The 12252-nt window shown below is 52.8% G+C and overlaps 1 protein-coding gene across 1 annotated transcript in view; it reads right to left on the reverse strand.

The window, feature by feature from the left end:
* CD81 (CD81 molecule) overlaps positions 1-12252 on the reverse strand; it is a 36054-nt gene that overhangs the window by 23603 nt on the left and 199 nt on the right. The window contains exon 2 of the mRNA XM_026850388.1: positions 1849-1963. Coding sequence (XP_026706189.1) covers positions 1849-1963 — 115 coding nt within the window. The remainder of the gene's footprint in view (positions 1-1848; positions 1964-12252) is intronic.

The following is a 12252-nucleotide window of genomic DNA, read 5'->3' on the forward strand; positions in this document are numbered from 1 at the left end:
TCCTTCTTCCACTTCCCCATTGCTATCAAATCCCACACAATGACCCGCTATGCTAATTATTTTTCCTCTCCCGTAACACACAGACACCCTGAGAAAACAGCCTCCAACTCTGGGGCAGGGGAAAGGACACAGAGGGAAACTCAGAGACACCAAAGCTTTCCTACTCCCCATCCTCACTAAGTACAAACCCCACAGTGCAAGTTTTCCTCCCCCGACAACTTTTATTGCTTCCTCCTGTCCTGCAGCACCACAGCAAAGCCTGGCCAGCTTTTAAAAGCCTCCTGACAGATCCCAGGACCAGTGCCCCATGCCAGACACCAAAAAGTGGTTTGCAAGGGGAAAAAAAAAAAAACAACAAACCAAAAAAACAGCTCTGGAGGCCAACTCCAGAGAGATTCCTGCTCCAGAAGCAGGAACATCGTGTGCATGTGTATGTTGGATGCCAGAGGAGAAAAAGGAGGGAGTATCAGTTGTAGGGGGTGGGGAAAACGGGGAAAAAAAAAGAAACAGCAAAAAGAAATCCCAGCCTTCAGACTCCAGAGGGCTGGCTGGGAGAGGCAGCAGCTGAAAGAAATGCTCTGCTGTTATTACTGCATGGAAATTACAGCCGCCAGAAGGAATCCAGGCCAATCTGTTGCTGAATATAACTTTAAAAAGACAGCCAGCCTCAAATCATGGGCCATTCATGGGCGTCAGAAAGCCAGCGCAGTGGTGGGACCTGCAGTCTGTTCCCCGTCGCCTTCTAAATAGCAAAGACTGAGGACAAAGACAAAACACAAAGGGGTGGAAGAGCAAAAGATGGCCAACAAGTGCAAGGGGAGCACTTGGCCCCTGTGCTCCAGGTCCTCCAGGTTTTGGGAGAAATGTGTTAACTAGGGAGACACTGGTTGTTGGCCCCAGAGGAAGGACATGTTTGGGCTGGTTCCTGGTAAGGGGAGAGTTTAACTTCTTCAAGAGTTCCCTTTTCTCTTTTTAAAATTGAAATCTGCAAAAGGGAAATGCTGTAAATACAGCTCAGGGTGTGAGGCAGGAGAGGGGAGAGAGCAAGAGAGGAAAACCCACCACTATGTACAGCAGGAGCATCTACTGTAACCAGGCACAGCCAGGGAGAAGGCTCAGGCATGCTGTTCCATGGACCAGCAGGGAAAACCAAAGGAAAACCCTTTCCAGAAGGTAACTTCAGCTACAGGTGGGACCAGGACATCCCATCAGACGGGTGCTCACCCCAGCCCCGGCAGCCTGCACTCCAAGCCAGCCCTTCCTGCAAGCTGCTCCCCCTTGTCTGTGAGGGATCATTGGAGAATAGGGAAAAAATAGGGGGTTTCATCTTCTAGCAAGCCAATGTGCTGTCAAATTAATAAAAATCATGCTAAGCTTAACCATAACACACAGAGGCTCCACCTGCCCCCCTCCTGGAGAACATGAGTCACGAGCTCGCCGAGCTTCACTTTCCACCGCCAGCCGCTCTGTCGGCTACTTTTAACATCCCACTGGATAGGGAACAAGACACGTTTCCCAGAAGCCCCCCATCTTCCCAACTGTGCTCCGGGGGAGCCCGCAGCACAGAATGGCGCTGGAGAAAACCCGCTACGCCGCGACACGTCTTTTTGCGCTTTTAGCTGCCGTGACTTCAGATTCTGCACCTGGGCCGGAGCCAACATTTAATGAATGCTTTGATTGGCATGGCAGGGGATATTCTGGGGAGTACGGGGAGGGGAGTGGGAGGTATTTTTAGTCTGACCTCCTTGCTGCTTGCCTGGAGCTTTCCGCCCAGCTTTTGGGCACGCTGCAGCCCACCCTGGGGCACGACACCCCCTCAGCAATGCCGGCATCCCTAGACCTACTTACCGACGTAGAAGGTGTTGGGGGCCTGCTTGTCCCCCAGCTGCAGGTAGAGGATATTCGTCGTCTGCGAGTCATGTCGGAGCCACAGGGCCACTCCCAGGATGATGCCTCCGGCCAGCTGGGGAGAAAGCAGAGGGAAGCAGGCGTTACCCACTGCTCCGGCCATGCCAGACCTAGGGCAGCAGTTTTCAGGTGTGAGCAGGTGGCTTGCTTTTCATCTTTCTGCAAATTCTGATTTACTCCTTTCACATACAAGAACATCCTTCCTAACCATCGTCCCACCCCTTCAACAGGCTTTGTGCCCCATACTACGAGCCATACGATCTTCCCTGCTTTATGAGAGGATCTCTCATTCTGGGGATGTGCAAAGCCCTTTTCAGTTCCTGCAGGTGATTTCTTTCCTAAGAATTATTTTAATATTCTATTAAAATGGAAGGCTCAGCCTTACCCAAGAAGCACAATATGTGTGACTGAGGCTTTTAGGAGAGCTTTTCAACAGAAATTAAGATCAACCCCAATTACTCCCTTTTCCCAACAAGCTGTTATCACCCCGTGTCATTTCTCTGTGATGTACAAACAGAGATTTGGGTTTTCTCTGATCTGCTGAGAACTGGCTAGGAAGGATGGGGAGACTGCAGCTCAGAAAGTGGGGAAACCATCAGTTCTTCCCTCTTCCCCCAGCGTCACATCCACATTACTTCCCATCCAGGGTCAGGCTCCCAGTCTGAGCAGACCTAGCAGGACAGAGCTTTCTGCACCCCCAAAACCACTCTGCCTCAGGGCAGACTTGTCCAACCAACAAAACCCCAAAAGGCAGTAGAACTGCTAGTAATGCAGAACAAGAGCAGAGACACCGTGGCTTTGAACTGCTGCCACAGCCACTCACAGCGGATCCAAAACACCTTCAAACCCCACCAAAACACACCCTTCATGATGTCCACACCTTGACACTTAGGAAGCACAGTGTTTAAAGAGCATGCAGATGACTAAGAAACCAGTCAGTAGGACTTGGTAACACTTCCAGGAGCATCTTTATGTTATATCCCATCACTCCCCTCCCTGTGGGTCTCGAGGATGTTCCACATCAGGAGGGATAGACAAGGATTCACACCAGCTGCCCTCACAGCATCGCCCTGATTAATAGCTAATCTTCTGGCAAGGTGTCCCATGAGCACGGGAACCCCTGCAGCCACCACTGCCACTGCTCAGTTCACTGTCCATTTAATTTCATAATGTGATAGAAAAAGAGAAACCGCAAGGCAGGTCCCTGTGGGTGGGCTGTGAGCTGGGACCGCGCTCTCCTGCTCCTCCAGCACATACAGCTTTCCTTAATGTCCTAACACAGGGATTGAAGCAGAGCAAAGCCTCGGTTCAGGCCACGGCACAACACAAGGCTATTGGAGGCTGCCACGAAGATGCTCAACAGAGCTGAGCAGCTCTGCAAGTCCACGAGGCTGAAACCGCTGCCTGGCCTGCGCCGTTGTCCAGAAGAAGAGTGGAGCCTTCGTGCAGACACGTGCACACACACGTGTGAGAGACCCCAGGGCAAGGATAAAACCACGCTTCAAACGCAGGAGGAGATGTCCTGCGGATGGAACATCAACCCAGCTTACCACTGGAATACTCGCATCCAAATAATGGCAAGTTTTATGACTGACTTCCTCACTGTTTTCTCTTTCAGGAAGGGGCTGGGAATGGCAGCGGAGGACGGGGACACACTGGGGGCACTGCAGCGGGGAAGGTGTCACTAAGAGGAACTTGAGTTGGAGAATCGCCAGCAGGACTTGCTGTGTTCTCCATGACCTCCTGCCTTCCATTTAAAACCATGAGAGAGAAGGGGAAAAAAATAAACACACATGTAAAAAAAATCAAACAAACCAACCTTGAGAATTCAATACCACTTCTATGAAAGGCTGGAAGAACCTATTCAAATGCTGATTTAATTTTGAGCATCCTAAATCCTCAAAGCCACTCATCTTGAAAAGGGGAAGATAAACTACCAAAGAGTACAGAAGCAGAAACATGATTTTTTTCAAAAGGGTCAGGTCAGCCACAGGTATGAGAGGCACCATGAAGGCACATTAAAAAAAAAAAAAAAGAGAGTTTGTTCAGTAAAAGTGCAAAGTCTCCAGTTGTGCAAATGCAGCAGAGCCTCGGTGAACACACGAGGACCAGGATGTGCAAGATAGACTGTTGGTGAGAGTCTGGCTTTGCCCCTTGGGAGGTCAAGCTGGTGGTTTTCCTCCTTGCCCATTTCTGCAAATCCCAGCCAAGAGATTTTTACAGAGAGGCAAAACCACACCATTTGTGCAAAACCCACAGGGCAAGCTGACCTCAGGGCTTTTCTACTTAACTGAGGGAGAAAATCCCCACCAGCTTCCTGGAGAGGGAGGGGAGATTTTACAAGTCTCTCTCCAATTTGCCACCAAAATAATCGGCTTTTAACACTTCTCCCACAGCAACCAGTGCAGCTTCCCTGCCAGCACAGCCCCTCATCCCTCTCACGCTTGGGAGAGCCCAAAGTTCTCCAAACACTGCCTATGGAGAAAAGTCACAAAAGCCAATCTGTGCTCAAATCCAGGTCCAAATAAGGCAGCTCGTGGCTTTGCAGAAAGTTACCCAAATCCAGCCTGGCATGGCTTGTTCATTGTCTGAAGGCATAATGAAGCCCATGTTTATGTTCGAAGGAGAAGGAGAATGTCCCCAAATTAATCAGTGCCACACTTAAAGTAAAGGTCTCTCAGTGGAAGAGATCCCAAGGAAGATCTGGGTTTCTGTGCTGGCTGGGGTAGGCAAAGAAAAGGCTGTGGTCCTTTTTGTTGTGTTTTATCCCCTGCAAGGAGGGGTCTGCCCCACACACCACCCTCCATGGCCAGCAGTACCCACCCCAGCACCTCCTGCCACCCACGGCGAGGCTGGGGTGACACCAACGTGAGGAGCGGCAGCTGCTTTCCAGTCAGATTTGCACTAAAACACCCGACAGAGCCGAAAGCAGGCTGCAAGCTATCCTTGAGATCGTTCTTCATCATTTGGGAGCATGAGCTGAAAGCACAGAGCCTCCTCCAACTCATCAAATGCACCCCAGTGGTGAGGTCTGCCTACGGCAGCCAGCTGAACCATCTCCAGGATGGTCCCAGTTTTATCCTGAATGCACCCCAGGAACACCCCATGTCCCTCCATCTGCTTTTCTAACAGAGCACAGAGGACCTCTGAATGGAAGTTTTAATCCAATAGCAGCTGGATTTCTGAGGAGAAAACGACATTCGCTTGCTAATGAAAACAGGGTTTAGGCTACAATGAATAACTTTTTCCATGAAAACCATATATCCTTCCACCACCAAGAAGCACAGAATGTAATTAAGGCATCGTTTATCCCAAAGGAAAGAAGAGAGAGAAAATCTTGTTGGCTCACAACAGTAACCCCAACTTCCACTGCACCTCACCTGAGATAATCTCCTTTTTAACACAATAGCTTGTTCCAGATATAAACTCTGTATTTTCTTCCCCCCGCGTCCTACAACTGCTGCTGTTTGCCAACACTAGAGCCAGAAGAGCTCCAACCACTGATGGCAGCGTCATGCTCATCTCTAGGCTGCATATCCCCATATATTAACTATCCCTGGTTTTCCACTGTAGGTATCTGCCATCTCACGCAGGTTACCCCCTTGCTCTCTGCCTGCCCCGCTCATCAGATGGCAACGTCTCAGAGACTGGGGCTGTCACTCGTTGCAGATATAACCCCAGTCTCCAGCACAGCCCTCCATTTAAATTTTTGGGGACTGCTTTAATGAGAGTAGCCATGGAAAAGCTGCAACTTCAGCAACGCCAGCACTGCATCACTCTCAGATCTGCTTTCCACAAGTTGGCCGTTCCCCTGCCAGCACAACGGCACTTGCAGAGGTGCATCACTAGTGCTCCCCAGGACGGGGGGATCGCACCCCGTGCATCCTGTCAGCACAGCAGAGGTGGAGCAGCAGGCTCCGGAGTTTCCTCTTTACTGCTATTTTCCAGCTTCCAGAGATTTATTGCTTCTTCCACAGACAGCCAGACTTTTCCAGCTGGATCCTGCCTGCCCAAGACTTGCTTTACACAGGGACGCCGTTCCCGCTTGCCACAGTAGGGGGAAGTCCCCCTTGGATGCTGCCTCAGGGAGGAAAAAGGCAGCCCCCCAGCCCCCTGAGAGGTGATGGGGTGGTACCTGACATGATGGAGTATCACCACCTGAACACCACGATGCTGGTGGGTGTGCAGCCCTGGTTTGCTGCTGCATCCACCGTACATGTAGCAGCGCTCCCCCCGGATTGAGCTTCACCAACCGATACGCTGCTCACCCCAAAATTTCACAGAACCAGCTGTGGGGCACGGGAACAAGCCCATCTTTCTTGGCTTAGTCACCCCTCCCCTCCATAAGAAAATGTCATGATTTACAGGGGCAAGGAATGGCCCTGTTCCCTCCTTTAATGCGGGACACCCCATATCCGAGCTGCCCCCACCTTCGCCTGCTGCCCCCCAGACACCGGCATATGCCAGGACGTGCATCACCTCCCGTCCCTTCCACCGTCCCCAGCCCTTTTCCTCCTGTTCCCTTCCCCCTGCCCCTCTCTGAAATAGGTTTCCTGGCGGGGAGGAGGAAGAGGAGGAGGAAGCAGTCCTGGCTATAGTGCGACTTGCTGGGCATGTCAAAGCGAAGCAGACATCCTGCGGCTCAAGCCGGCGGCGGAGGGAAGTGGAGGTGCCAGCAGTTTCACAATGTTGTATTTTTAGCAGCGCTGCTTCCCGCTGCCATGGCGGGTCCCGCTGCCAGGATGCTGCTCCCCAACCGCCCGAGTGCCAGGCCCGGGAAAAGCTCCCACCTTGCTGCCAAAATGCTGCCGGCAGAGCCTGTGCCTCGACGCCTCTGAAATACCACAGTTACTAGCAAGAAGCAGGATGCTGCCAAGAAAGCTTAATGGATTTTAGCTGTTTTATGATTCAGGTAGATGATTAGAGATTTTTAACAGGTTTTCATGCTGCACAGGCTTGCAGCTTCCCTTGCACCTCCTGGGAACGGAGCCCTTTGCAGGGGCAGCACCCAGACCCCACTCTGGGGAGCCCAGCCAGGGTTCCCCACAGCTCCTCTCCAGCCCAACCTGCAAAGCAGCCAGGATGGAGTAAAACCAAATCTCCCTCCTGTTAGGCACAGGGAACCGGGGCGCAGAAGGACAAAATGGTTTTCCAAGGCTGAAGCATCTTGCCATGCAAGAAGCCCCTCACACAGCCAGGAATGAATTGCTAATCTGGGGTTCAGTGCTTTGCTCCCACACCATCTGCAGGTCTCTGGGTGGAGCAGCAGATACGTATTCACCACTACATGCAGTGTAGATAATGAAACATCATTTTATCACCACACCTAGTGTGAGTGAGGAAATAAAGCAAAGAGCTAGAGATTCATATCTTGATGGAAATTACCTCTGAAAGGGTAACACCAGCCCTTACAGGATGCGTGCCAGGACCCTACAGGTTCTGCACTAGCACCTCAAGGTCCGAGGTGGGCACGTGGCCGTTGGTGGCACACACGTGTACAGGCAGCGCTGGGCCTCCCCGAGCACTGCACCTCGCCTTCTGGAAAGCAGAAGCGGAATTTCTTTTCTACTGCAAATAGATGTGTCCTGCAGAAGCACTGAAAGGGCTCGGGGTGCAGCAAGGGGCTGGCAGCTGAACGGCAGCCCACAAACCCTGGAACTTTCGTTTGATGCTGCAACAGTCTTCGTGTTACGATGACAGGACATCGTGCCAAGAATTCATGTAAAACCTGGAGGTGAGAAGCGCTACAGATTGCCTCCGCACTGATGCCCTGGAGCACCAACACGTCAACACCCCTGCACGACTTTTTCAGAGGGCGTAAGCAGGGGAAGCGCCTTAAATCAGACTAGTGTGGTTGCGGTTTGACAGCCTCACAATGTAAAACCTTCTCCGCCGAGCTCGGCATGGGCACTGGCAAACCACAGCAATTGATAGGGCCCTTCTTGGGAAGCGCAGGCGAGGCCTTCCCGCTGCCTTCCGCATCGGTTGCGCGCCGTGGCCGACACAGGTCAGGCTCAAAGTTTGCAGGCAAGGCCTGCCCAGGAATTGCAGAAAGGGTGTCTGCCAGGAGCCCGGTGCTCTGCAGGCAGGCGGAGGGAGGCAGCCCACAGCCCCTGCTCCGCTCTGGCCGCGCAGCCGCCGCCACCTTCCAGCAGCAGCTATTAATAGAGCCGCCGGCCGGGGTGAAATTCTCTGCTGGTGCCTATAGTTACCGGCCCCACAACACTGCGGGGCTTTGCAAAACAAGCTCCAGAGGAACACTGCTGGAGGAGCAGCACGACAGAGGCCAAATAAAGCTTGATGGATGGAGGAGAGTGGGAATCCGGCACTAAAATCCAGGAGCGGGGTCCTCTGATGGGGACTGCTCCCCACCTCACAGCCTGATCCCCGCTGCAGATAGAAGCATCACTGTACGTTGACACCTCCCAGCAGGGTTCAATCAGCAGGAAGGAAAATAATTTCAGATATTGCTTTAAAATTAATTTGGCCCCATACATAAGCATTAAGCTACAATGGTAATACAACTGCTTTCCCTTTTTAATAATACAGTGAAAGGCACTTGCAAGTGTTTCTCAAGGCATCATACATGGGTTAATGCTCTTGCAGGAGATAAGCATTACAGTGGTTGACAGAATAACCTCAGGAAAATGGAGAAATCCTCCCTCCAGGCGGTCGATGCTCCCGCCTTGCAACTGTAGCCCAGCCCATCAACTGCAACCGGGTACCCCCACAAGGCAGAGCACCCGTCCCTTCGAAAGACCCACTTAAATAACCTTCTGCAGGCAGAGACTTCAGAAAACGTTTTGTAGGTGATATGCAGGACTGTGTTCGCTTGACAGAGAGTCCAGAAACACAGCCCAGAGAGCTATCAGCAGGAAAACCTGGTTACAAGGACTGAGCCTGCTAAGAAAACCTCTCTCTTGCCCTTCAAAGACAGGCATTAAATAGCTGCAGGGTCGAACACACATGGAAACAGGCTGGCCTGTACATTGTCCCAGGACACCAAACCCAAAGCTGTTGGAAGAAGGTGCTGGGCCAGCATTACATCCTCGCTGCCCACAAGGCTCTCTGCGATTCCCAGAGAGATCAGTAACCAGCGCCTCACGCTCTGCAGCAGAGCAGCCTGCTAGCCACTATCACTAACAGCGTTTCAGCAGGGCTCAGTGCAAGCCTGCACCCGAAACACAACACAAGCTGCTCTGTGAGTCCAGGGAGTTATTTCTAACCTGTGCTCCAGAGCTGTGCGCTGCACGAACCACCGGCTCTTCCATCCTCCGTTTAAACTGTGAATAGCGGTACCCAGCCGCCCTCACCATCACATCGAGAGGGTCACAAGGCATTCAGCAGAGTTGTCACTGTGGGGCCACCACTACAGAGAGCTGCCATCTCCCTCCACCATCACCTCTCATCACCAAAGCCAAATATCTCTGTGCACATTTTGTGGACTCCAAGGGACAGCTGACAGACTTTCCAGCACTGCACAAGCAAATACTCAACTCCTCCACCCCTGCCCTTCCAATCACCACTGTCGAGACAGACTTTCACTTCCACCTTTCCTTTGCTCTTGCCCTTCTTCCCCTTTGCACCCCGACTGCACCACATCCCCTCAACACAAGCAAGAGAGAAGAGTTATGTGGTGACTGGAAAATAGCATTAGGAGCAAGCTCTTCCTTTTAATTAGACACCTCTCTGGTAGGGCAGTCAGCAGTGCTCTAGACCTGGAAGGCTGCCACAGGCTGTATTAGCTAATAACCTGGGCTATTCTTCTCTGAGCAAGCCAATTTCTCCTTGGCTATGTTTAATTACATTTTAAAATAGCTCTCTGGCTTCCTTTGGCCTCTCCAGGGACTCTTTGCAATGGTGGTCAGTTCAGCCCCACGCACTGAGCCCTGCTATCGCATCTTGATAATTCAGAAGAGCAGTTGAAGTCAGGTCATCTACTGTGAGCAGGATGGAGAAGCAGCTCCACACTGCCACGCACCCAGCGCAGCCCTGCTCCGGGCTGTGGGGTGAGCTAGGACTGCCCGCTGCACCAGTAAACCCCCAGTAACGGGTGCTGCTACCCACTGGCCTCTCGCAGGGCAGGGAAGCGCAGCAGCCCCTTGCCACCAGCCACCCCAAGGTTGCAGGACAAGTTTGCAGCACAGACAAGCTTTTGTCATACCAGCCCTGCATTTCGCTAACCGGGTGAGGTCCCCAGGTGCTGCCCGTAGGTGGATGCTGCTGTGACACACGCGGGGACCCGTTCTCTCCTGGAACAGGTACCCATTTGTACACATGGTCTGTGCAGCAGCCGCTGCTCCTTCTGTGAGCAAGCACGTAACCCTGGCATCTTCCTCTCAAAAATGCACGCACACAGGAAAAACAACCCCAGAAAATAAAATAAAACTGAAACATCTTGGGCAGAGAGGGCTGATGAGGTGCCCAGGGGAGCTGGCAGCAGGGCTGCCTTTTCCTTTTGCTTTTCAGCACAGGAGCTTTGTGAAACTCCCCCTGTGCTGCCAGGGGAAGGAAGGTGGAGGAAGCCAGAGCGGTGTCAGCTTATTTACACTCCAGCAGGACAGCAGGGCTACTTAAAGTTATCAGAGTTTCTTTCTTATTTGTTAACACCATTAAAGTTGAGAATTGCTTCCTTTCTTCCTCTAGGGCACCGGAGCAAGCTCCCGTGCAGCACGATGCCAAACTTCAGGCTCTGCCTGCTGCTTGTTTTCATCCCCAGTGCCTGACCTCGGCTGGGCACAAGGCAAATGAGAAGCAAATGAGCACAAGGAGCCCAGCAGCTTTTGCATGCTAACCAGCTGGCAGGACCACGGGGCTGCGAGCGCCCCGTCTCGCACCTCCCTTGGGGTCCTGATAGGGCCACCCTGCAGCAAGGGTGCTCATCACCACATCCAGCCTTTAAATGTCACCCCGTGAAAAGAACCTTCACGCTTTGGTGGCAAACGAGGTATCCCTCCCCAGCTGGGGATGACAGGTTGGCTGCTAACCATGCTGGCTTGGTGGTAAACCTAAAATTCCCCTTCACTACTGGCTTGAAAAACAACATAAAAGGGCTTGAAAACCGTGAGACCTGGTGTTCAACCACGCTTCAGCGGGCCAGCCTCGCAGAAAGCATCGTTAATTCTAATGAAGCCCAGGCTCCCCATATGCACAGGAGGTGGGCTGAGGGGACTGGCTGCAGGCAAGCCCAGTGCTGGGAGGTGTTTTGGGGAGCCAGTGGGTCCCAAGCACACAGACACCCCTCCTTGGAAGGCGCTGGAGCATCTCCCCCCAGCGCTCGCAGGGAGCGGGTGTCAGGCTCCCTCTGATGGGTAGGGCAAAGCACCAGAAGTCCTAACATGGAAATTAAATAGATCGGCTGTTCCTCTTGGAAGCAAAATGCCCATTTAGAAAAGATACGCTGTTTTGCAAAAGCAGCTTGGGGTGAGCAAGCTCAGAAGCGGTGGCTGTGCAGAGCCCCCAGCATCCTTCCTGCCGCCCAGGAGACCCTTCCTCCCTCGCATCCACGCCCGGCGGCTTCAGCGACAAGAATGGCAGGAAATTGGGACCAGAAGGGAAGAAAAGCCCCGGGATAAGCGTGATAGCTCGGAAGGAACAACACTTCAGAGAACAGCCTACCCGCCTCCGTCCTGCCATTTTAAGGGTGGAGGAAGAGGTTAAAAAAAAAAACCCAACAAAAAAACCACCAAACCCAGGACCGTCCCGCATTCATCTAACAGCTGGCAACGCATCAGGTATCAATTAACACCGCTGTCGTCATCTCTCCCTTGGTCAGTGTATGCCCAGGCACAAGGCGAAGAGGCCTGAAATCTGGGCGGGTTTGACAGCGCTGGCTCCCACGCAGCCCTCCGCCTCCCAGAAGTGGGGACCCCCAACCCAAGAGCTTCACCGTGCCCCCCCTCCCCGGGGGAGAAGGGGGCAGGCGAGGCTCCAGCCAGGCCGAGGAGCTCTGGGGCAGGGTTTGCTCGGGAAGGCATCGCTGCCCTCCCCACCGCTCCGGCCCGCCTCGCTGCAAACATGGAGAGAACCCCCAAATTCCTCCTCACCAAAGCGGGGTGTCGGCCAAGGGGCACATCCTGGCCACGCAGCCGGCGGTGCCTTGCCTCCACGGGGTGGGGCTGGGCTTGCTTGTGAAAAAAACAGCATTTTGGGGAATGGAAAATAGCCTATTTAAAGAATAAAAAAAGCAGCCTGCTTGGGCACATTTCATGGCTCCCGGGTGCAGGAGCAGGGAGACGGTTTCTTGCCACACCAGCCCCTGGCTGCCGGAGGGTGTTTCTAACCAGGACAAATCCCGTTTGCAGGAAAACCAGGATACGCCGCTTTTTTTTTTTTTTTTTTTTT

This window comes from Athene cunicularia (genome assembly GCF_003259725.1).
Source record: "Athene cunicularia isolate RWA chromosome 5 unlocalized genomic scaffold, athCun1 chr5_part2, whole genome shotgun sequence".
Taxonomy (NCBI): domain Eukaryota; kingdom Metazoa; phylum Chordata; class Aves; order Strigiformes; family Strigidae; genus Athene; species Athene cunicularia.